Here is a 26,275-nt window from a genome sequence, read left to right as displayed (position 1 = left end):
CTTTTTAAACGTTTTTTTAAAATTTTATTTATTTATTATTGGATAGAGACAGAGAGAAGTTGAGAAGGGAGGGGAAGACAGAGAGGGAAAGAGACAGAGAGACAAGTGCAGCCCTACTTCACCATTCATGAAGCTTTACCCCCTGCAGGTGAGGACCAGGGGCTTGAACCTGTGTACTTGAGCACTATAATGTATGCTCTTAACCAGGTGCTGTACCACCAAATCCCTCCTATCAGGGTCTTGTGCCTTCATTGTTACTCTACTCCGGATGGACTATTTTCCTGGACGGACCAAGAGGGAGGGGGGGATGGAGAGAGAGAAAGAGAGAGAGAAGGGGGGGGGGAAGGAAGAGAGAGAGAAGGAGAAAGGAAGAGAGAGAGAGAGGAGACACCATGACACTGCTCCATCCATGGAACTTTCATTGATTTCATGAAGGGTGCTCCCATATTCCCATGTGGTATTGGGGTCTGGAACCCAGGTCCTCATGCATGACAAAGCATGCACTCTACTACATGAGCTATATCCTGGCCCCATGAAATAACATTCTTTACTGAAGCAAAACCAGAAGCACTTCTTGACAATTCTAATAACCTTATCTTTGTTTTCAAATAATAGATTAACTGAAAGAGCAAAAAAGAGTTGTATATCTTCACAGTCTAATGGACAAATTATGCCCAATAGCAGACAAGAGGATGCAGATCCCACTCAAGTAAGGCAAGATGCTAGTCATTAGAATATGGCCTCGGGAGTCGGGCTGTAGTGCAGCGGGCTAAGCGCAGGTGGCGCAAAGCACAAGGACCGGCATAAGGATCCCGGTTCGAACCCCGGCTCCCTGCCTGCAGGGGAGTCGCTTCACAGGCGGTGAAGCAGGTCTGCAGGTGTCTGTCTTTCTCTCCTCCTCTCTATCTTCCCCTCCCTCTCTCCATTTCTCTCTGTCCTACCCAACAACGACAACAACAATAATAACTACAACAATAAAACAAGAGCAACAAAAGGGAATAAATAAATAAAATAAATATAAAAAAAGAAATTAAAAGGAAGAAAAAAAATTTTAAAAAAAGAATATGGCCTCTTTGGGGCAGAGAGAGCTCACCTGGTAGAGCGTTCACTTTAGAATGCTTAACGACCTGGGTTTCAGCTTGTAGGAGTCCTTGCATAGAAGCTTCATAAATAGTGGGACAGTACTGTGGTGTCTCCTCTCTCTTTCTTTTCCTCTCTATCTCTTCCTCACTATTAAAAAATAGAGTCTGCTTGGAGTAGTGGACTCATGCAGAAACATGAACCCCGGTAGCAAAAACAAACAGCCTCATCCTTTTCCTTATCTTTGATGTGATGTGATGTGATGAACTCAGGATCTCATGCATGAGGCATGTGCCATACTACTGAACCACCTCCACAGACCCACAGTTCACTAATTTTTAGAGACAGACACAGAGAGGGACACTGTGCCACCAACCATGGACCTCTCCTTGTGGTGTCCCTGGTAATCCCATATGGTGTTGAGCCTCAAACTCAGGGTATCATGCACAGCAGGTTGTATACTCTACCAGGTGAGCCATATCAGCACTATATATTTAAATATATTTAAATACTTAAATATATTTAAACATATTTAAATATTTTATTTATTTTATTTTTGAGAGAGATGGAGAGAGAGAAAGATGCAGAGAGAAAAACACCAGAGCACTGCTCAGCTCTGATTTATGGTGGTATGGGGGATTGAACCTGGGACTTTGGAGCTTCAGGCACGAGAGTCTTTTTGCATAACCATTATGCTATCTCTCCCATCTACCATAGATATTTTAAATAAATACTTTTTACTTTAAGCTTTTTAAAATTTTATTCATTATTTTATTTATTTATTACTGGATAGAGACAGAGAGAAATTGAGAGGGGAGGGGAGATAGAGAGGAAAAGATACAGAGAGGCACCTACAGACTTGGATTACCACTTGTAAGGCTTCCCTGTGCAGGTGGGGACCAGGGGCTTGAACCAGGGTCCTTGTGCACTGTAATGTGTGCACTTAACCAGGTGCTCTACCACCTGGCCCCTTAAATATATTTTTAATTTCCCTTTTATACTTATTACTAAGGTGGAAACCGGCTATTGTTTTCTTACCATTTTCATTATTTTATTTATGAACTAACTCAAATGTGATTTGGGCAAAATAAGTTAAGATTATCACCTTTAGAAACAAGAAAAAAATTTAATCTTTTATTATTTGCTATTGGATAGAGACAGTGAAAACTGAGAGAAAAGGGGGAGATAGAGGAAAAGAGACAGAGAGACATCTGCAGCCCTGCTTCACCACTTGTGTAGTTTTCCCCTGCAAGTGGGGACCAGTAGTTTGAATCTGAGTCCTTGCACACTTTAATATGTACACCTAACTAGGTGTACCACAGCCTGATCCCAGACATTTTGGTTTTTCATTTCCAGAAAAAAAATGTTTTTAGTGCCTTAATTTGTAAACTAAAAGCATCACCATTTATTAAGAACAAACTGGGATAGTTCACTCAGATTTTTTTCATAGAAAAAATTAAAAATTGTAGTATAGCTTACTTTGTAATAGTGAAAAGTTGAAAGCCACACAAATATATGCAAGAGCAAGTATATTCTAGTGTAAATGAAGTATTTATAGATAAGCACATTAAAGTATGTCCTCGGGGGTCAGGCAGTAATGCCCCAGTTTAAGCGCACGTGGCCCGAAGTGCAATGCCCAGCATAAGGATTCTGGTTAGAGCCCCCAGTTCCCCACCTGCAGGGGAGGTGTCGCTTCACAAGCAGTGAAGCAGGTCTGCAGATGTCTTTCTCTTACCCTCTCTGTCTTCCCCTCCTCTCTTGATTTCTCTCTGTTCTATCCAACAACAACAGCAATAACAACAATAACAATAAGGGCAACAAAATGGGGATAAAATGGCCTCCAAGAGCAGTGGATTCGTAATACAGGCACCGAGCCCCAGCAATAAATCTGGAGGTAAGAAAAAAAAAGTATGTTCACACAGACATGCTACATTGTAGCAAATGGTCACTAACCTAGGGAACTTTACTTCTGTACTCAAATGAGCAAAAAAAAAAAAAATGTTTTTATAGAAAGTTGGTTTGATACATAATCTCTCTCCTTTGGGTTTTTTTTTTCTGCCAGAACACATGGTTTTGTGAAAAATAAATTATTATTGAAATGAACCAAAGTGGTTTGTCAGAGAGCAAAGAATAGGATTAAAAATTAAAAGATGGTGTTTTATGGTCAAGATTAGTATTCTCAGAATAGTTATTATGCTAAAAGAAGTTTTTAAAGAAACTTATCAATGTTTGATCTGTTTATATGTATAATGTTATTCTAGTATATGTAAAAATTTTATTAGTGAGTAATATAGTTTATACAATTATGTTAAGGGGGTATAATTCCATACAACATGCACCACCAAAGTTTTGTCACCACCCCCCAACACATACCCATATAACTACTAGTTCTCTCAGAGTCTTAGAGACAAATTAGCTACTTTTTTTTTTTTTTTGAAAATCCTTGTGTTTCTAATCTCTGTGTTCAATATATGAGCAAATCCACATGGGTAAATGTCTCTCACCCTAATTACTTACCTAAGCATAGCCATCTTCAGTTCCATCCATTTTCTTCCAAAGGAGACAATATCATCTTTTTCAGTTGCAGAATTCTAGTAGGCATTATTGTGACCACTATCATCCCAATGACCAGCAATTCTAGGTTTGTCATCCTTCTTCAAATTAACTATTGTTTGTTTGTTGATGTAGAATCAGGTGGAGAAGGCTGTGTTTAATGAGCGAACAAGTCAAAGTGACCAAGTGACAAATGGAAACAAAAGAAAATTAAATTTCTTCAGATCTGACAGGGAAGAATTCCATTTCCCAGAACTACCTTACATTATACAATCAAAGGAAACAAAAGGAATGGAAGGTATGTATTTTTTTACAGGACTTTCCAAATCTTTTACAAGACTTTTTAAAAAATAATATAACTTACATTTTTTAATGTTATTTAGGTAGAAAATAGCAAATTGCTGCGAAAAACATTTTCAGCTGATGAAAAAAAAATCCCCATTGTCAAATAAGGGGTAAGAATTAAAGGAGATCATTTTAAAGAAGGTGTAAGAAAACTTTAAATGGTAATATTTTCATTAGGTCAATATTGTTGAAACATTATAATAGTACTTGAAGAAGGAACTTTTGATTCAGTTTCTGACCTGGAGTAGACATTACCTACATTTCTTGATGATTATTTGCCCATATGATATATGATTATATGCTATATAAACAAGAATCATATATGTGCTTCAAGGAACCAAGAATTAAGCAGACTGAGATTTAGTGTGTTACTATTTTTTTTTTTTTTTTTTTTTTGCATTGAGTAAGTTACATTTCTTTGAAGAACAGTGACACCTTGTGAAAAGTTAGTATAATAGCAAGGGTATTTATAACAATTTATACTTAGAATGTAAAAAAATGACATTTTTAAGTACCTGGTTAACAGTTGTAAAGTTAAAAAAAAATCACTTGTGATTGGCATTTTACCATTACAATGCATGATTTGTTCAGCATCTTTATAATAAACTGAGAAACTGACTTTAATGAACATCAGAATTTCCATTTGAAATTCTTGAAAAGGAAAGTAAAATTGTAAGGTAAGAACAACAAATTGTCATTGTATATATTTCTGCCAAAGTCAAACAGATGAAAGTGCTGAAGAGGGAATCAAAGAAAAGAGATATATATAAAATTCCATCTTTACGTAATGTGGATCAAAATAAAGAAAAACGAGGTAAAACTTTTTTTGTTCATAGCTTTTACTAAGGATTACTGTTTAGAGCACTAGGTTATAAATTTAGTTATTAAAATTGAAAGGTTATATAAAAATTCAAAATGCAGGATTGGGAAAATAGCATAGTGTTTATGCAAACAAACTCTAATTCCTGAGGCTTCCAGGTCCCAGGTTCAATCCCCTATACTACCATAAACCAGAGCTAGGCAGTGCTCTGGAAAAAAAAAAAATCAAAATTCTGTAGTCTTTAACTCTAGAAATAGATTTATATTTTCCTTGAACTGCCAGTTATTGAAGTTCTTACAAGTTATTTTTTGGGACTTCTAAATGCTAATCCTAATTTGGATGTTGAGTAGCTAGAATATATGTTACAAAATAGTGTGTATGTTTTGTGTATTACCTAGCAGTGAGTAAACCATGCTGGGAGAAATGGATAATGATATATGATTATACTGGCCACAAGGACATATGTATTTATTGTTTTTAGCATTTTAAATACTTTTTTCCTTCTATTCCCTATTTCTGCTCTACCTACTCTCGTATCTCCACAAAGATATGTTCTCAGCTAGTTATCAGATAATCTTGTTGAAATTTGCCAGTGCTTAATCAGAAAAGTCTTGAGTTATTATTGGTTTAGTTTGTTTTATCAAAGTATCACTCAATTTTGACTGTTAGAGGTACTGAGGATTGTACCTCGGATATCTCGTGCAAATCCTGTGTGCTACTGTGATTATTTCCCTGTTCCCAGAGAGACTTTGAATTTTACTTGGAAAGATTAAAGCTCTTTATACCCAAATGAATTTAGAGAATTCTAAAAGGTACTCTTTTAATGGAAGGGATTTATGCTAAGCTCTTACTGAATGAATTCATATAGATGCACTTCTATTCTGTACACTTCTGAGTTCATTGATTTTATAAATGTTCTTTTTAACTTAATTTTTAAAATTTATCTTTATTTTATTTGAAATTGAGCCAGAAATTGAGAGGAGAGGGGAGATAGAGAGGGAGAGAGACAGAAAGATATGTGCAGAACTGCTTCACTACTTGTGAAGCTTTCCCCTTGCAGGTGGGGACGGGGGACCTGAACCCGGGTCCTTGCACATTATAACATGTGCACTTGACCAGGTGTGCCACCACCCAGCCCCCAGTTCACCGAATTTATTATTTCAATTTTTAATTTTTAAGTAAAATTGATTATATTTTTATTCATTATCAATTTGACACACATATTAAGAAAATTAAAAAAATAAAATGTTTGAAACAAGGTAAGAAAACCTCTTAACTAAGTCTACTCAATCTTTACAATATTCAAATGAAGAGTTATCAGACATTAGTAGAGAAAATTTCACAGTGACATTTGGATTAATGCCTTGTTCTTGGTCTAGAACTTGTCGAGAACTCCACAATTCACTTTGTAGAAATAGAATTTTTAATTTCCTAGCTAAAACAAGAAAGCTATTAATGGTCACCTTTTTCATTGCAAGAAGTAAATTAACTATAATTTTAAATGTTACAGCATTTTTTATATGCATGGTAAAGTAGGTGTCCTGAGTTTGGACAGACAAGTAATGTGCAGTGTAAAATTACATTCTAATGCAGGAAGAGGAGAAATCTTCAGATAGTTCTATCATCTCTAAATACATTAGTAAAAAGGAATAGAAATTTTACTCTTGCTATATGACATAGAACTCTTGAGAAGATGACCCCTTAAAAAAGTGTTCTAGGATTGGGGAGATGATTCGGAAGGTAGAGCACATGCTTCTTATGTATGTCTACTTGCATTTGACCCTGGCATCACATGACTCTATGAAAGACAGAAACAGGTGAGACTCTTTGACTAGTGGAGTGGTGCTTTGGTGACTCTTCTATCTGTCTCTCTCCCTCTTTCTCTAGAAATATAAATTAAAAATTGGACTTGGTATATGGTTCAGCAGTATTATATACATGAGAACCAGGGTTCCACCTCTAACACCACATAAAAAAATAAATAAATAGTATCCTTGAAATACTTGTAGTGATGGCTGGGCAGTAGTACACCTGGTTAAACACACATAGTACTAAGCTCAAGGACCCAGGTTTGAGTCCTTGCTCCCCATCATCAGGGGGTCCACTTCACAAGCAGTGAAGCAGGTCTGTGGGTGTCTGTCTTTCTCTCCCCTTCCTCTCTCAATTTCTCTGTCCTATCCAATTAAAAATAAATGGGAAAAATGGCTGCCAGGAGCAGTAGATTTGTAGTGCTGGCACAGAGCCCCAGTGGTAATGCTGGAGGCTAATAATAACTATTATTAGTTATTAAAATGATTAGTTATTATTCATTATTAGTAGTTATTAAAAATAACCAAAAGCCATGATAGTTGTATTTTATTTGTAATAACCATTCAGATGTGGTTCTGACAAATTACTGAAATTGTAGATAAATCTAGTCCAAGTGCTTTTAATAAATTAATGTCAGAATTAACAAAATTGCCTACAGTTTGAATTGACAATTTGTAATTTTAGTGAGCAAGAGAATTTGATGTGTTTTGAAATATATAGATAGGGAAAAATACAGATAGAGAATAGCAGATTGTTTGTTCTACTGTTGGCTCTGCTATTGCCTTGTTTTGAGTCTTCTGACCAGATCCAGGCACTTTCCAGTGGTACATTCGATTTTCCAGCATCTTGAATATATCATGAGATAGTGTATGCATGCTTTGAATATGCCCTGTGATCTAAACAGAAACTTTAATGGCTTTTATGATAAGTTGTAATGCATTTTTGCATAGAAAGACAGAAAAATCCATCATGACTTTTCCAACATACAATACTACTAATAAGTGAGTCAAGAGAGACCAGTGTCCATATAATAAAACTACCTTCAGATAGACTTGGAGGTAACATAAGCATGAGACCCTAAATTTGATTTGTCATTGCATGTGTCAAGGTGATGTTCTTATTCTCTCTTTCTCTCTTTTAAACCTACCTTCAATTTTATTTGATTGTGATAAAAAATACTCTGCTAAATAATCTCCATTTACTTCATGAAACAACCCCCAGATGCAAAGTATGGGTGCTTCGCTTTGGCTGTATTTCCATAGCCAAAGACTCATAGTCTCCTCACATGAGACACTATTTTTATTTACTCTCTTTTAGAATATAGGAAATACACAAAATGAAAGGAAGAAGAACCTGCTAGACATAGAGTAGGAAATACAGCAAGTGGAAATTCAGGGAATTTCATAATCATTGTATGGTAAAGAAAAAAAGACAGGAGAGGGAGAAAGAAAGATGAAAAAGAAATTACTTTTTATTAATGTTATATATTAAAAAATACTGACTAGTGAATTCTACAGATAGATCACAAACCCCACATTAGTGAATATTCACCTAAGTCTAGTTTTAAATGTACTCATCTTTAAATTATTAATTTTTCTTAAATCAAATATTAATTTATTTTTTAAACTGGCTGACTGGTACATAATAATAGAATTGTAGCTTATATCAACTCATATAATTTTATTTTGTGATTTATAATCTCAATGATATGTGATTAGTGATAGTTCCCTAGCTTTTAATCAAAGTTATACTGTCAATTATAAACCATTAATCCCCCAATAAAGAAATTCTTTAAAAGTTATATAAATATAGAAGCAAAAGCAAGACCTCAATCTCTAAATGTATCAGACATTTCTGAACTAGTGAGTATGTTTTTTTGTTTTTGTTTTTTTGAATTGGACACCAAGAGAAATTTTAATAGAATATTGAATGAAAGAAGCATAAAATAATTGTTGAGCAATGTTATGGCTCCAGTCGGCACTGGAGATGTTTAATTTTGTTGCCTACTTAAAGACTGTCATTATAGATATAAAACCTGAAAATATGGTACGTGGCAGTGAGCAAGGATGTTTAATAAGCATGAAATCTGGGTTTAGGGTTCACACTATACATTCTGGAACATTTAAATTTATCATTAAAACTGAGGAAAGCATTTGTCCATAGCTTTTGTCTTGACCACTATGTTTATCATTTTGAAGTTAAAAGAGACTATGTTTTTATACATGGTTTAACATTGATCAGTCAAGGTTTGATAGCCTATATTTCTTTTTTTACCCTGTATCTTACTGACTTGGTTTCTCATTGTAGGAAGAAAATGGCCATTGTGAAGAGAAGAATTTGAAGAGGAACAGATTTTCTGGTAATGTCTTTTTACAATATCTTAAAGATACAGATAGGCACTTCTTCCCTTTTGCACATTAGAACAGTAACACGAGCTGCTAAGACAGCCATTAACCTCATCCATTTTTGTTTTGTTTGCAAAAACTACAGTTGGTTTTCTTCTTTCTAAGAATTCTGTTGTGTTGCTTTGATTTGAAGCTATAAAGTATTCTTTACATGTGTTCCTTTGCTTTCCATGAGTGCTGAATAAGTACATATCCTATCATATGACACACATCCTCTTTATACTGATCTCTGCCCTCTGCTAGTCACATAAGTGCCAATTATTTTCTATAATGTTCATATTTTCTGAAGTGATTTATTAATATCTGATCCATTTTCTCAAAAGATGTTCCTTAGTATTACATAATTTAAAATATGTTAGTCAGTTATAAAAATAATTTTAAATTTCTGAAAACTACATGATAACTGATAATTAAATTTTCATTTTAATATTATTTTAAATGTTTTTTGAGTTACTAGAGCCTCACACATATGGTATGCCTAGATTTGAATTGGGGCAGATGGCAAGGCAGGCATGCTACCCAGTGAGCTATACTACAGCCTAAATTTTTAATTATTTTAAACAACTAGGGCTATTGTTGAGTGGCTATTAACATAGATATGCATAGAGATAACAGAAGAATGTATATTAGTAACAGAATTCATTGAAGTCTAAAAAAATTGTTTATCAAAAAAAGAGTTATGGAAATTCAAATAAAGAAAATGAACGTTAGGGGCCAGGCAGTGGCACGACTGGTTAAGCACACACATTATAGTGCTCAAGCACCCAGGTTGATTCAAGCCCCTGGTCTCCACCTTCAGGGGAAGTTTCACAAGCAGTTTAGCAGGGCCGCAGGTGTCTCTGTCTCTTTCCCTCTCTCTCTCCCTCCCCTCTCAATTTCGCTCTGTCTCTATTTAATAAGAAATAAAGATTTTTTTAAAAGAAGAAAATAAAAATAAAATGAAGGGTAGGAAGAAATAAGTGATCTACAATACATGGGTCAGATTTTCAGATTCTCTACCTAACTTGGCATATTTTTCTAACCACTATGTATCAGGACACCAGAAGCATCCTAAAGTGATACCTTTTTTTCTTGCTATCGGGTGAGAAATTGTGTAAGCACTGTATCACTCTTACACATGTTTCTCAACTAGCTCTCAATTGGCATAGAATAACTGAGTGGAAACATAGTTTTGAAAGGATAAATGAGTTTGTAAAATGTGCAAATCAAAAAGGTAAATAAAAATGAAGTTTATCTCAGATTAACTTTTAATCTGACTTGATTAGGGTTCGTGTTTCTTTGTGGTTATTTTTCACTTTTTTAGTATAGAATGTATTACAGATAAACTATGACTAGTAGGTAATCTATTTAAAAAAAAATATTTTCGGGAGTCAGGCGGTATTGCAGCGGGTTGAGCGCACATGGCTCAAAGCCCAAGGGCTGGCGTAAGGATCTCAGTTTGAGCTCCTGGCTCCCCACCTGCAGGAAGTCGCTTCGCAAGCACTGAAGCAGGTCTGCAGGTGTCTATCTTTCTCTTCTCCTCTCTGTCTGACCTCCTCTCTCCATTTCTCTCTGTCCTATCCAACAACAACAACAACAGCTATGACAATAATAACAACTACAACAAGCACAACAACAAGGGCAACAAAATGGGAAAAATAGCCTGCAGGAGCAGGGGATTCATAGTGCAGGCACTGAGCCCCAGCAATAACCATGAGGGCAAAATATATATATTTCATTTATTATTTTTATTATTGGATAGAGAGAAATTAAGAGGGGCAAGAGAGACAGAGAGGAAAAAAGGGAGAGAGAGATACCTGAAGCCTTGCTTCACCACTCAGGAAGCTTTCCCCTCGCAAGTAGGAACCAAGGGTTTGACCCTGAGTCCTTGCTCACTGCAATGTATGTGTTTAACCAGGTGCACCACTACCTGGCCCCACTAGTATATAGTCTATATGACCTGCCTGCACAGGAATAAAAAATTTTTTTAAAAGTTCTCTTTAAATCTCCACCAAAGGGACCTGGAGCCACCCTCTGACATGTTGTAACAGAGGACAAATCCTGTTGAATACTAATAGGGCAGTAATTTTTGCTTTAAGCCCACTACATGAGAAATGCAGTAAAAATACATGCTAGGAATTTGGTTTCCTTGGAAAGTCTTTAGACATTTCAAGCTAAGATATACACATTTTAGGCAATATCTGTTGGGCATCTCTGAGTAATTTCTTTGTAGTTACTAATTATTACATTGAATAGTATCACTACAAGGTAAGGAACATCTGATGATGCCTCAGAAAAACTGAAAACAAGATTCAGTGTGAAGTAATTCTATCAACAGCCTTCCTTGTATTGTTGCTTGAGAGATTTGAGTTTAAACAATTTTGTTATTTCACTCTGTTATCATAACAGAATACCTGGTGGTATGACACCAGGGATTGAATTTAGGACCTCATGCTTTATACACTGTGCCACCTCCTGGAACATGAAGAATTTATTTTATTAAATATAATACAGTATAATAAAGTTCACCTAAGTCTCAGATTGCTTGGGTTAGAATTGTGGCCAGTCACCCCATCAACTGGGGCCCTAGACGGGGAGTCTTGAGATTCCCAAACAGACATGATGGGCCTAGACCACAAATAAAACCCTCTCACCATTGTTACCAGTCATCTCTATCAGGAACAACACAATAGACCCCTTTGTGGGTAGGACCGGCACGTGCCCTCAGCTTGGATCAACAACAGTAGAGAATGTTCCATCCTCTGCAGGGAGGCTGGACAACATACTCTATGCTCCACCTGAGGAAGATGGGTCCTGAAATTGAGGCAGCTTGGAACATTCCTACTCATGACCACAGAATGTGAGCTCAGATCTACAAGGATGCAGAGGTCACATAGGCTCCTAAACTGAATATAGGCCCCAGATCACATCAAATTGATGGGGATTACAGTCAACAATATTAATACACCTTTCCCATATTTGGGAGCTACTCTCTTCCCTGATCCAGCTTTCTAGCCCTTTTTCCAGCCATGACATCATCTCTCTAGATAATAACTTGGGTCCAGCTGCTCAGGTTCAGGGTGAAAAACTAGTATAGTCATGGACCCTTTGGAATATAACTAAAATAGGCCTACTAGCTATCTACAAAATGGAGGACCCCTCCCCAACTCATCGTCTGAACTACTCCAGCCTTTAGGTTCATGCCTTTAGGTTCATGATTAGTCAACAATTTGTTTGGCTTTATATGTTAACTCTCTTTTCAGCCACCAGGTTCCAGATGCTAGCATGATGCCAACCAGATTTCCCTAGACAGACAACCCCACCAATGTGTCCTGGAGCTTCGATTCCCCAGAGCCCCACCTCACTAGGGAAAGAGAGAGACAGGCTGGGAGTATGGATCTACCTGTCAACGCCCATGTTCAATGGGGAAGCAATTACAGAAGCCAGACCTTCCACCTTCTGCATCCCACAATAACCTTGGGTCCATACTCCCAGAGGGATAAAGAATAGGAATAGTTATCAGGGGAAGGGATGGGATACAGAGTTCTGGTGGTGGGAATTGTGTGGAGTTCTCTTATCCTATGGTTTTGTCAGTGTTTCCTTTTTATAAATAAAAATTTTTTTTAAAAATGAAAAAGTAAATATTTTTAAAAAATAGTGGCCAGTAACCTCCTCTTCAGTAGGAAGTTTGTATGTGGTGCTTTGTGGCCCCAGTTTTCCTAGCTGAAAAACAGGGACAGGAATGATGATTTCGTAGAGATAATGTGAGGGCTTTGAGTTATGGTTCAACTCACATAGGCCATAATAAGTTAGTATCCATGAGATTTAACTATCTACAGAGCTTTTGGCCTTCAACGATGTAGAATGTGGTCTTAGTTTTATTTCTGCTATTCCAGTTGTTTGAGTTTTTCTGACCTCATTCTATTTAGTAATAAATTAGGTCTAGAGGCACCTCCTACTCTGTTATATACTGCCTGTGAAATTCTGAGGAATCTGGGCCTTTGTCTCCATTTAGTTAGATAATGAATGACAAGTACATCAGCAGAGTACATCTACTCTGTTTGTATAGTATGTTTCACTAAATATAAGAATCAGCATGACATCTGGTGCTTTATTTATTTTCATTGAGAGAGAATGACTGAACAGGGTACCTTTCTGCTATTACATCTGGTGTCAGGGGTCAAACCCAGAGTTGCATGCATGCAAGATGTTCATTATACCATTGAACCTTTTCAGCCCCACATACAGAGTTTTAAAAGAAAACTCTTATATCTCCTTTTTGTAGTTGAGAAGAAAATTAATCTCTGAAGGTTTAGCAGCACTTTCTAAAAATTTTTATTTATAAAAAGGAAACACTGACAAAACCATAGAATAAGAGGAGTACTACTCCACAGTTCCCACCACCAAAACTCCATATCCCGTCCCCTCCCCTGATAGCTTTCCCATTCTTTATCCCTCTGGGATTATGGACCCAGGGTCATTGTGGGAAGCAGAAGGTGGAAGATCTGGCTTCTGTAATTGCTTCCCCACTGAACATGGGCATTGGCAGTTTGATCCATAATCCCAGCCTGTCTCTCTTTCCCTAGTGGGGCAGGGTTCTGGGGATGTGGGGCTCCCACTTTGATGGAATCGTTTGCCCAGGGAAGTCTGGTTGGTATCATGTTAGCATCTGGAATCTGGTGGCTGAAAAAAGATTTAACATATAAAGCCAAACAAATTGTTGACTAATCATGAACCTAAAGGCTGGAATAGTGCAGATGAAGATTTGGTATCCATTTTAGATAGCTAGTAGGCCAATTTTAGTTATATTCCAAAGGGCTCATGACTTTACTAGTTTTTTCCTGAGTCTGACATCTGATATGCAGGTGGACCCAAGTTATTGTTTAGAGAGATGATGTCATGGCTGGAAAAAGGGCTAGAAAGCTGGATCAGGGAAGAGAGTAGCTCCCAAATATGGGAAAGGTGTATTAATATTGTTGACTGTAATCCCCATCAATTTGAGGTGATCTGTGGCCCATATTCAATTTAGGAGCTTATGTAATCTCTGCATCCCTATTGATCTGAGCTCGCATCCTGTGGTCATGAGTAGGAACGTTCCAAGATGCCCCAATTTCAGGACTCATCTTCCTCAGTTGATAGAGTATGTTATCCAGCCTCCCTTCTAGACCTACATACACTCCTCACCTACTTCCCGCACACACTCCAAAGCTAAACTTATTTAAGTAAGGACTACAAAAGCTGAGTAAGGGCAAGAGACTGACGTACTTTAATGTTGACTCTCTAGTCACTATCAGGTCACCCCATCAGCTGGGTCCCTAATCAGGGCTTCCTGAGATTCCCAAACATGATGGGCTAGACCTCGAATAGATCCCTCTCTCCATTGTCTCTGGTCATCTCCATCAGGAACAATACAATGGATCCCTTTGGGATCCAAAGGACTTTGCCCTCAATGGACTTTGCCCCATAGGACTTTGCCCTCAATGTGGATCAACAATGGTAGAGCAGCACTTTTTTAAAGCTATATTACATATGTCAAAGGGGGTGATATTAATATTATAGTCTGTTCCATTTTGAGAATAACTTTAAGCCCCAATATCAACTTTTATCTCGAGGCTATATTGAATTTTCTCAGAGATTGTGTGTACTAGTGGAGTAGGTGAACTGATGTTAACATGTAAATATGTCTGAGTTAGGGTGTTGACAAGCATGTGTTACTGGTTTTCTTAAAAGCCAGGATTTATTATTATTAGTGATTTAATAATGATTAACAAGATTATAAGCTAACAGGGATACAATTCCATATAGTTCCAACCATCAAAGTTCTGTATCCCATTACCTCCACTGGAAGCTTCTTTATTCTTTATCCCCTGGGAGTATGAAACAAAACTGTTTATGAGGTACAGAAGGTGGTAGGTCTGGCTTCTGTATTGGCTTCTTCACTAAACATAGATGTTGGCATGTCAGTCCCTACCTCCACCCTGTTTCTGTCTTTCCCTAGTGGGGTACGGCTCTGGAGAGGTGAGGTTCTAAGACACATTGTTGGGGTTGTCTGCCCAGGAAAGTCAGGATGGTTATCATGGTAGTGTCTGTAACTTGGTGACTGAAAGGCGGTAAGATATAAAGCAGGACAAAATGTTTAATAAACAGGAACCTAAAGGTAAGAATAGAGAAGATGAAACTAAGGGTCTCCATGTGGGAAGAAGCTAAGAAGACTATTTTAGATAAGTTCCAAGGGGTCCATGACTTAAGTAATTTTTGTCTAAGCCCGATAGCTAACATGCAGGTGGGCATGTTATCTGGGAAGATGGTGTTGAGAATAGACCTAGAAAGCTGGATTAGGGCAGAGAGTATCCCCCATATATGAGGAAAGTATATAAATACCGTTAACTGTAAACCCCATTGATCTGACCTAGGGCCCATATCTACTCACATTTAGCACAGGAGCCTGTGTAACCTCTGCATCCCTGTCAGTCTAACCTTGAAGTCCATAGTCACAGCTGGGAAAATTCTAGGCTGCACTCATTTCAAGACTGGTTTTCTTTGAGTGGCTGAGTAGGCTGACCCAGCCTCACTTCATAGACTGGGGTAGTCCCTTCCATTGCTGGTCTATATTGATTACAAGGTCCCGTAGAGGCCCACAAAAAGGCTTATGATGCTGTTCCTGATGGAAGTGACCAGTGATGATAGAAAGGGATCTATTAGAGGTCTAGACCCATCATATTTTTAAGACACTGAGGAACCTGAAACTTTTTAAACCTTGGGGGTTGTTTCTGAGAGTAATATGAAGTTGCAAGTAAAACATTTCTAGGTTTATATTCATGGCCTTGGGAAGAGCTTGTGCAAGGAAGGGGCCTACTTTGGCACAGGTAATATTACAGATCAAACTCAGAAACTCATGCTTGCATGTAAGGCACTATACATGCACAAACTTCTGGCTGCTCAAGTCTAGTTCTTAACCCCTTCACTCTTCCTTGTTTCCATGGGAGATGTATACTGCTCCTAAACTTGCTTCCACTCCAAAGGCATTACTCCAAATCTATAGTTTTAACATTAACATTATCCGAAGTACCAGTCTCTCCATTCTTGCTAATATCTCCATTTTATTAGTTTCCTATTTTCAAATTTATCATAGCTACTGGATTAATTTCTTCCCAAGTCATCTTTAATTTCTATCCTAGAACTTATTTCCAAAAATAGTACCATAGTTTTCCTTGACCTGAGCTTGACATCAAGTTAATTTTTTTTAATCTGTTTTTTTATATGGGATAGTCAGGCATCAGGCATACTTAACCTCAGTCTTTCTAACTTATTAGAGGCTCCCAAACTATTATTTTTTAAAAATTTCTTTATTGGGGGATTAATGTTTTACAATTGACAGTAAATACAATAGTTTGTACATGCATAACATTTCTCAGTTTTCCACATAACAATACAATCTCCCTAGGTCCTCTGTCATCCTTTACCAGGATCTATACCAAAATCATAATTTTTATGATAAAATGTATGTGACTTACATTAAAAAATCATGATTATGATTTTTCCCCGTGAAAAGTGATTTCTTTTTCTATTGACTTACTCAGTTTTTATCATTTATATAACACACATATATAAAAGAATATTATGTTTCACATTTGGCTTTGTGATATTAGTTACCTCTTAATTTATATCTTTGTATTTCTCTTATCCTATCCCTAGAAACTTTATGTAATTATCTACCATGATATGTGTGGATTTAATAATTTAAATTCAACACAAACATAATAGTTTGGGATCTTGCTGAAAAAAGTCAGAGCATTATGTTAAAAGTGATTAGTAAAAACTTGAGACGTGGAGGTCACTGAGCAAGCCTGTTAGAAGAAATCTTAGGTCAAGAGTAGTGTCTTGTTGCATTTTATCTTTATAACTTCAGGGCAGTTTTTTTTTTTTTTTTTTTTTGCCTTTAGAAAGATACAGTTGCCAGGAGTTGGGCAGTAGCACCAGTGGGTTAAGCGCAGGTATTGCAAAGCACAAGGACCAGAGTAAGGATCCCGGTTTGAGCCCCGGCTCCCCACCTGCAGGGGAGTCGCTTCACAAGCGGTGAAGCAGGTCTGCAGGTGTCTATCTTTCACTCCCGCTCTCTGTCTTCTCTTCATCTCTCCATTTCTCTGTCCTATCCAACAATGACAACATCAGTAACAACAACAATAAAACAGTAAGGGCAACAAAAGGGAATAAATAAATTAATTTACAAAAAGATACAGTTGACATTCTAAGTTTCAACTCTCTAAGATGAAAAGCAAATGTACATCTTCATTTCTGGCATACTGGATATTTGATACATGTATGCTGAATATCCTGGGAAAATACACTTACAAATTTGTTAAAGGCCTAAAGTTACTGGTGATTTAGAGCACTGGTTTTAATAGGTCACACACATGAGAGATACAGTTCTAGGGCCTGAGGAGGTGGAAGTGGCATTGGAAACTGTGCATAAATCTGAGTCCTCAAGAAGTAACACCCTTCGGGGGTCAAGTGGTGAACTCACCCAGTAGAGTGCACAAGGGTTCTGGCTTAAGCCCAAGTCCCCACCTGCAAAGAGGATACTTCACAAGTGGTGGAGCAGTGCTGCAGATGTTGCTCCACTTCCCTCTTTCTTTTAAAAAATGTTTATTTATGAAAAGGAAACATTGACTAAACCATAGGATAAGAGGGGTACAACTTCACACAATTCCTACCACCAGAACTCTGTATCCCATCCCCTTCTCTGATAGCTTTCCTATTCTTTAACCCTCTGGGAGTATGGACCCAAGGTCATTATGTGGTGCAGAAGGTGGAAGGTCTGGCTTCTGTCATTGCTTCCCTGCTGAACATGGGCATTGACAGGTAGATCCATAATCCCAGCCTGCCTCTCTCTTTCCCTAGTGGGGCAGGGTTCTGGGGAATTGGAGCTCCAGGACACATTGGTGGGGCTGTCTGCTGGACTAACTTTTTAGAGAGAGACAGAGGGACACAGAGAAAGAAGCCATAGCGCCAAAGCTTCCCCCAGTGCGGTAGAGCCCAGCCTCCAACCTAAACCGTATACATGCTAAAGCAGGAAACTTCCCAGGTGAGTTGTCTTGTTGGTCCTCCAATGGCACTTTAAAATATATTGTAATATTACTTTTAAAAAATTATTTATTTATTCCCTTTTGTTGCCCTTGTTTTATTGTTGTAGTTATTATTGTTGTCATTACTGGATAGAACAGAGAGCAATGGAGAGAGGAGGGGAAGACAACTCCCAACACCAAATACAATATTCTTCCACCGTGGTGCACTGGGTCCCAATAACTTCTTTTTTTATTAATGATTTAATAGTGATTTTCAGGAGTATAAGGTAATAAGTGTATAATTCTACACCACTCCCACTACCAAAGTTCTGTGCCCTGACTCCCCTCCAACAATAACCACCATAGTTCTTCTGAGGTCATAGATATGGATTGACTATACATACATATTTATTTTTTCCTTTTTTCAATTTCATGTATTTTAATTCTCTATAATAGACATATGAATAAAATCATACCATAGTTAAAAAACAAACCTCTAGAACTCAAATAAGACTTATCAAGTATGACTTATCGGTGGCAGTAGTACTTAGTGGCATTGTTGCTTCAGTTTTACATATTTGTGCATGATTTGTGTAGTATCTGTGGATTTTATCAGGAAGAGGAGCAAGGAACAAATAGCATGGTCTTTGCATAGGAGATCAGATGGAATTTTAAATAACCAACCTGAATGTGTAGTCAGCATAAAACAAAACATTTCTAGCACATATCCATAAAAAGATGGCGATGATAGTGGTCTTGAGCTTAAGATAAAACTACTTCCTTGTGGGCTAGTGGTTCTGTACTATAGAACCATGCTAGAGCTTATGAGGTGAAAATCTGGAACACATCTATATGAGGTCAGCATTTCCCTGGAACATTTCTTCTCAGATTGACAAGATGCTTCAAAATAATTTGTACTAGGAGTCAGGTGGTAGTGCAGCAGGCTAAGCGTAGGTGGCGCAAAGTGCAGGGACCAGCATAAAGTTTCCAGTTCCTGGGAGTCGGGCCGTAACGCAGCAGGTTAAGCGCAAATAGCGCAAAGCTCAAGGATCCTGGTTCGCACCCCCGGCTCCCCACCTGTAGGGGACTCGCTTCACAGGTAGTGAAACAGGTCTGTAGGTATCTTTCTCTCCTCTTTGTCTTCCCCTCCTCTCTCCATTTCTCTCTATCCAATCCAACAAGGACGACAATAAAAAAAAAAAGCAAGGGCAACAAAAGAATAAATAAATTAATTAATAAAAAAATAAAAATTATAAAAAATTTTAAAAAATAAAAAAATAATTAATAAAAAAATAAAAAATTAATAAAAAATTAATATAAAAATTAATTAATAAAAAAAAGATCCCAGTTCAAGCCCCTGGCTCCCCACCTGTAGAGGGGTCACTTCACAAGCGGTCAGGCAGGTCTCTTTCTCTCTCCCTCTCTGTCTCCATTTTTCCCCTCCTCTCTCCATTTCTCTCTGTCCTATCCAACAACAATGACAACAATAACTACAACAACAATGAAAAACAACAAGGGCAACAAAAGGGAATAAATAAATATTAAAAAATCATTTTAAAAATAACAATTTGTACTTAGATGAGTTTGTTATCAAATCCCTAATAGTAATTTTAGATAGAGCTGGATCTCATTCTGGATCATTACAGGATTTTGTTAGACTTCAAGAGGCTGGTGTAATGTTGGCTGTAGAAGCATTGTGTGGAAAATTTTAAAATAATGAACTCGGGGGACCAGGTGGTAGTGCACTGGGTCAAAAAGCACAAGGACTGGCTCAAGGATCCCTGTTTAAGCCCCCGGCTGTCCTATCCAACAACAGCAGTAACAACAATAGTGGGGAAAAGATGACCACCAGGAGCAGTGAATTAGTAGTGCAGGCGCCCATCCCCAGCAATAACCCTGGAACCAAAATAATAATAATAATAACTCATTTTATTTGAAACTAAAACCCCATTAAATTTAGTTTACAATTTCTTATCTCAATTTTCTAAGTTATTTTTAAAAAGAATTTGTTCTTTTCACCTGAGTTTTTAAACTGTTGAGCATATAGTTGATTATGATATCTTAATTATTTTACAATATGCAGGATTTGTGGTGAAATCCTCTTTTCATTATTGATATTAGTAGTTTGTTTTCTCTCATGTTTTTGTTAAGTGTTGCCAGTATTTTTTTTTTACTTATATTTATTTATTTTCTTTTTTTATTGGGGAATTAATGTTTTACATTCAACAGTAAGTACAATAGTTTATACATGCATAACATTCCCCAGTTTCCCATTTAACAATACAACCCCCACTAGGTCCTCTTAATCCTTCTTGGACCTATATTCTCCCCACCCACCCACCCCAGAGTCTTTTACTTTGGTACGATACGCCAATTCCATTTCAGGTTCTACTTGTGTTTTCTTTTTTTTTTTTTAATTAATTTTTTTTTATTTAAGAAAGGATTAATTAACAAAACCATAGGGTAGGAGGGGTACAACTCCACACAATTCCCACCGCCCAATCTCCATATCCCACCCCCTCCCCCGATAGCTTTCCCATTCTCTATCCCTCTGGGAGCATGGACCCAGGGTCATTGTGGGTTGCAGAAGGTAGAAGGTCTGGCTTCTGTAATTGCTTCCCCGCTGAACATGGGCGTTGACTGGTCGGTCCATACTCCCAGTCTGCCTCTCTCTTTCCCTAGTAGGGTGGGTCTCTGGGGAAGCTGAGCTCCAGGACATATTGGTGGGGTCTTCAATCCAGGGAAGTCTGGCCGGCATCCTGATGACACCTGGAACCTGGTGATGCAAACTCTAGTGTACTTCTGCTTTCTTACTTTGGTGCCATACTCCAAACTCAGTCAATTTCTGCTTTGCGTTTCTACTTCTTTTTTTTTTTTTACATGCATAACATTCCCCAGATTCCCATTTAACAATACAACCCCCACTATTTCATTCATCATTTTTCATGGACCTGTATTCTCCCCACCCACCCACCCACCCCAGAGTCTTTTACTTTGGTGTAATACTCCAATTCCATTTCAGGTTCGACTTGTGTTTTCTTTTCTGATCTTGTTTTTCAACTTCGGCCTGAGAGTGAGATCATCCCATATTCATCCTTCTGTTTCTGACTTATTTCACTTAACATGAATTTTTCAAGGTCCATTCAAGATCGGCTGAAAACGGTGAAGTCACCATTTTTTATAGCTGAGTAGAATTCCATTGTGTATATATACCATAACTTGCTCAGCCACTCATCTATTGTTGGACACCTGGGTTGCTTCCAGGTTTTGGCTATTACAAATTGTGCTGCCAAGAACATATGTGTACACAGATCTTTTTGGATGGATGTGTTGAGTTCCTTAGGATATATCCCCAGGAGAGGAATTGCAGGATCATAGGGTAGGTCCATTTCTAGCCTTCTGAAAGTTCTCCAGATTGTTCTCCATAGAGGTTGAACCAATTGACATTCCCACCAGCAGTGTAGGAGGGTTCCTTTGACCCCATACCCTCTCCAACATTTGCTGCTGTTACCTTTTCTGATGTATGACATTCTCACAGGAGTGAAGTGGTATCTCATTGTTGTCTTGATTTGCATTTCTCTGACAATCAGAGACTCAGAGCATTTTTTCATGTGTTTTTCGGCCTTTTGGATCTCTTCTGTGGTGAATATTCTGTCCAAGTCCTCCCCCCATTTTTGGATGGGGTTATTTGTTGTCTTGTTGTTGAGTCTGGCAAGCTCTTTATATATGTTGGTTATTAAACTCTTGTCTGATGTATGGCATGTAAAGATCTTCTCCCATTCTGTGAGGGGTCTCTTGGTTTGGGTAGTGGTTTCTTTTGCTGTGAAGAAGATTTTAAATTTGATGTAGTCCCATAGGTTTATACTTGCCTTAGTCTTCTTTGTAATTGGATTCGTTTCGTTGAAGATGTCTTTAAAATGTATGCGGAAAAGAGTTCTGCCAATATTTTCCTCTAAGTATCTGATAGTTTGTGGTCTAACATCCAAGTCCTTGATCCACTTGGAATTTACTTTTGTATTTGGTGAAATACAGTGATTCAGTTTCATTCTTCTGCATGTTTCAACCCTGCGATGGACCGCTACAGCGGAAGAGCAGCAGGAAGGATCAGGGAACTCTGAAGGTGACCACCTGGTGGGTCAGGAGGAGAACAGAATACACCACACTGTTGGAGGGTGAATCTGAACTCAAGTTTTATTTAGCAAGTGAGAGTTTATATATCCTTCAGTCTTACATAAACAATATCTGGAACAAAGCTCATTTCTTGATTAGATGGCCTTGCAGTTTTACACAGTAATGTCATACTTCATGGGGTGATGCATTTCTGAGTAATAGGCTTAGCAGATAGTATTTTACGTAGACTTTTAACATATTTCATAAGAGGAGGTGAGTGAGTATTATTAAGAATTTTTCCTAAAACTTTATGTATTTGATGACTCATAACTTTGTCCACCTCATTTCCTGTTCATCTGTATCTAATCTGGGAACAGGGGATGTTTGTCCCCGATTACACAGCATCATTACCATGTACATAATGAAAACAATAATCAGAGTTTTCAATTTAGATCTGCTCAGAATGCCAAGATCCACTGCCAGAATTCTTCCTTGAAGAGAGTTTTCCTGGGTGCTGACCCTGTCAGACCCATAATTCTGGAGTTGAGTGGGGTGTGGTATTTCCTCCTTTTTTATTTAATTTATTTTATAATAATTTAATGAGATGAATTTTAGTCTGGAGTTGTTTGAGGTATCTCAACAGGAATCTGAGGACGACTGGGGAACAGAGAACAAGAATTAGTACTAGAGTAACAGTTCCAATCATGATAAGATAATGGATCTAATTTATAAGATTAAGTGAAATGATTTTATCTTAACCCATCTAAAGAAATCTTCTACTGTAAAGCATGTAGACTCTTCTCTGGCCAACTCTTGCACATATGAAAGTTTACCAACCCCCAGCCAAGAAAGTTTACTTACTCTTACCCACACAATCACTTACTCTTACCCACACAAGTTCACTTACTTTTACCCACACATCTTCTAAATCTGACAGCTTTTCTTTTTTTAACCCATCTTAACCCATCTAAAGAAATCCTCTGCTGCAAAGCATGGGGACTCCTCCCTGGCCAACTCCTGCACATATGAAAGTTTACCAACCCCCAGCCAACGAGTTCACTTACTCTTACCCACACAATCACTTACTCTTACCCACACATCTTATTTACATCAAACCTCATTTATCAGAGCCTCTTTCTAATTTCACTTTAGTTTTCTTTTTACTTTCACCTTACTGTAACATTTTTTTTTAGTTTTAGCTACACACAAGTATGATTATCTCTCTCCATTTAATAGTCTGGACCCCTTTGTCAAAGATTAGATGTCCATAGGTGTGGGGGCTCATTTCTGGGCTCTCAGTTCTATTCCACTGGTCAGTGTGTCTATTCATGTTCCAGTACCAAGCAGTTTTGATGACAATGGCCCTATAATACAGTTTGAGATCTGGGAGTGTGATGCCTCCAGTTCTGTTCTTTTTTCTCAAGATTGTTTTGGCAACTCTAGGTCTTTTCTGGTTCCAGATAAATATTTGTAGCATTTCTTATATTCTCCTAAAAAATGTGCTTGGGATCTTGATGAGGATAGCAATAAATTTGTATATGGCTCTGGGTAGTATATTCATTTTGATGATGTTAATTCTACCAACCCATGAACATGGAATATCTTTCCACTTCTTTGTGTCTTTTTCTATTTCTTTGAGCAGTGACTCATAATTTTCAGTATACAAGTCTTTCACTTCTTTGGTTAGGTTTACTCCTAGGTATTTTATTGTTTTAGTTGCTATAGTAAAAGGAATTGATTTCTGGATTTCAATTTCTTCTAGCTTAGTATTTGCATAGAGGAATGCCACTGACTTTTGAATGTTAATTTTGTAACCTGACACCTTACTATATTGCCTGATGATTTCCAAAAACTTCTTGCTGGATTCCTTAAGTTTTTCTGTGTATACTATCATGTCCTCTGCAAATAGGGAGAGTTTGACTTCTTTGCTTCCAATCTGTATCCCTTTAATTCCTTCTCTTGCCTGATTGCTATGGCAAGAATTTCCAACACTATGTTGAATAGTAATGGTGATAGTGGGCAGCCCTGTCTAGTACCTGATCTGAGTGGAAATGCTTCCAGTTTTTCACCATTGAGTATGATTTTGGCTGTAGGTTTGCTATATGTAGAATCCACTATCTTGAGGTATTTTCCATCTATTCCCATTTTTGTAGTGTTTTGATCATAAAGGGATGTTGTATTTTGTCAAAGGCTTTCTCTGCATCTATTGATATGACCATGTGGTTTTTGGTCTTGCTTTTGTTGATGTGGTGGATCACATTGATTGATTTACGTATATTAAACCAACCTTGCATGCCTGGGATAAACCCCACTTGGTCATGATGAACAATCTTTTTGGCTAGAATTTTGTTCAATATTTTAGCATCTATGTTCATCAGAGATATTGGTCTGTAGTTTTCTTTTTTGGTTGTGTCCCTGTCTGCTTTTGGTATCAGGGTGATGTTGGCTTCATAGAAGCTGGCAGGGAGTATTCCAGTGTCTTCAATCTTCTGGAAGACTTTTAAAAGTAGAGGTATTAGTTCTTCTTTGAAGGTTTTGTAGAATTCATTTGTAAAACCATCTGGTCCAGGACTTTTATTTTTGGGGAGATTTTTGATAACTGTTTCAATTTCATTAGCTGTGATGGGCCTGTTCATGTTATCCACTTCCTCTTGACTTAGTTTTGGAAGTTGGTAGGTATCTAGGAAATCGTCCATTTATTCCAGGTTCTCTAGCTTGGTGGCATATAGTTGTTCATAGAAGCCTCGCATGATATGTTGAATTTCTGTGGTGTCTGTTGTGATATCTCCTCTTTCATTTAGTATCCGATTTATTTGGGTCTTCTCCCTTTTTTCTTTTGTGAGTCTGGCTAAAGGTTTGTCGATTTTGTTTACTCTTTCGAAGAACCAACATTTACTTTCGTTGATCTTTTGTATGGTTTTCTTATTCTCAATGTTATTTATTTCTGCCCTAACTTTAGTGATTTCTGTCCTTCTGGTTGCTTTAGGGTTCCTTTATTGTTCTTCCTCTAGGTCTTTAAGATGTGCAATCAGGCTGTTTATTTGTGCTTTTTCTTGTTTCCTAATGTGTGCTTGTATAGCTATGAACTTCCCTCTCAGTACTGCCTTAGCTGTGTCCCAAATATTTTGATAGCTTGTGTCTTCATTTTCATTGAACTCTCGAAACATTTTGATTTCTTCCTTGATTTCCTCTTTGACCCAGTAGTTGTTAAGAAGTTTAGTATCGAGCTTCCACATTTTGGGACTGGTACTAATCTTTTGTTGATTGTTAAGTGTTAGTTTAGTTCCACTGTGGTCTGAGAACATGCTTGGGATGATTTGAATGCTCTTGAATTGGCTGATGCTGTCTTTGTGGCCTAACATATGATCTATCCTTGAGAATGACCCATGCGGATTTGAGTAAAATGTGTATTCCAGTTTCTTGGGATGAATGACTCTGAAAATGTCCAATAGTTCTAGTTTATCTATCTCTTCATTTAGCTCCCTTATGTCTTTCTTGATTTTCTGCCTGGATGATCTGTCAAGTTGAGAGAGTAGGGTGTTGATGTCCCCTACTATGACTGTGTTGCTGTTAATATATTGCTGTAGCTCTTTCAGTAGACGTTTTATGTATTTAGATGGCTTCTCATTGGGTGCATAGATGTTAATAATTTTTAAGTCCTCTTGATTGACTGATCCTCTGAGCATTAAGTAGTGTACATCCCTATCTTTCTTAATATTATCTATTTTAAAGTCTATCGTGTCAGATATGAGAATAGCTGATCCTGCCCTTTTTTGTGGGCCATTCGCTTGTATGATAGTTTTCCATCCTTTCACTTTAAGTCTGTGTTTGTCTTGTTGAGTTAGGTGGGTTTCCTGTAGACAGCATATTGTTGGGTTGTATTTTCTGATCCATCTTCCTACTCTGTGTCTTTTAATCGGTGAATTCAGGCCATTGACATTTATTGATATCAAAGATTGAAGATATTTTAACGCCATTCTTGTAGAGTTTTAGAGTGTTCTGGTATATGTCCTATTTATGATGGTCTGACTGTTTATAGAAGACCTTTCAGAACTTCTTTCAGGGCAGGCTTGGTGAGAGTTGATTCCTTCAACTGTTGCTTGTCTGAG

At 37.5% G+C, this 26,275-nt stretch overlaps 1 protein-coding gene across 2 annotated transcripts in view; it reads left to right on the top strand.

Annotated features, from left to right (window-relative positions):
• CDKL3 (cyclin dependent kinase like 3) overlaps positions 1 to 26,275 on the top strand; it is a 119,050-nt gene that overhangs the window by 44,267 nt on the left and 48,508 nt on the right. The window contains exons 10-12 of one of the 2 annotated variants that reach the window (XM_060178112.1): positions 616 to 709; positions 3,769 to 3,931; positions 8,915 to 8,966. In XM_060178112.1, coding sequence (XP_060034095.1) covers positions 616 to 709; positions 3,769 to 3,931; positions 8,915 to 8,934 — 277 coding nt within the window. In that variant the 3' untranslated portion in view covers positions 8,935 to 8,966. Of the gene's footprint in view, positions 1 to 615; positions 710 to 3,768; positions 3,933 to 8,914; positions 8,967 to 26,275 lie in introns of those variants that run through there. The other variant, XM_007519907.3, reaches the window with a different exon arrangement.

This window comes from Erinaceus europaeus, chromosome 2 (genome assembly GCF_950295315.1).
Source record: "Erinaceus europaeus chromosome 2, mEriEur2.1, whole genome shotgun sequence".
Classification (NCBI taxonomy): Eukaryota; Metazoa; Chordata; class Mammalia; order Eulipotyphla; family Erinaceidae; genus Erinaceus; species Erinaceus europaeus.
This window is presented reverse-complemented; position numbering and strand designations above follow the sequence as displayed.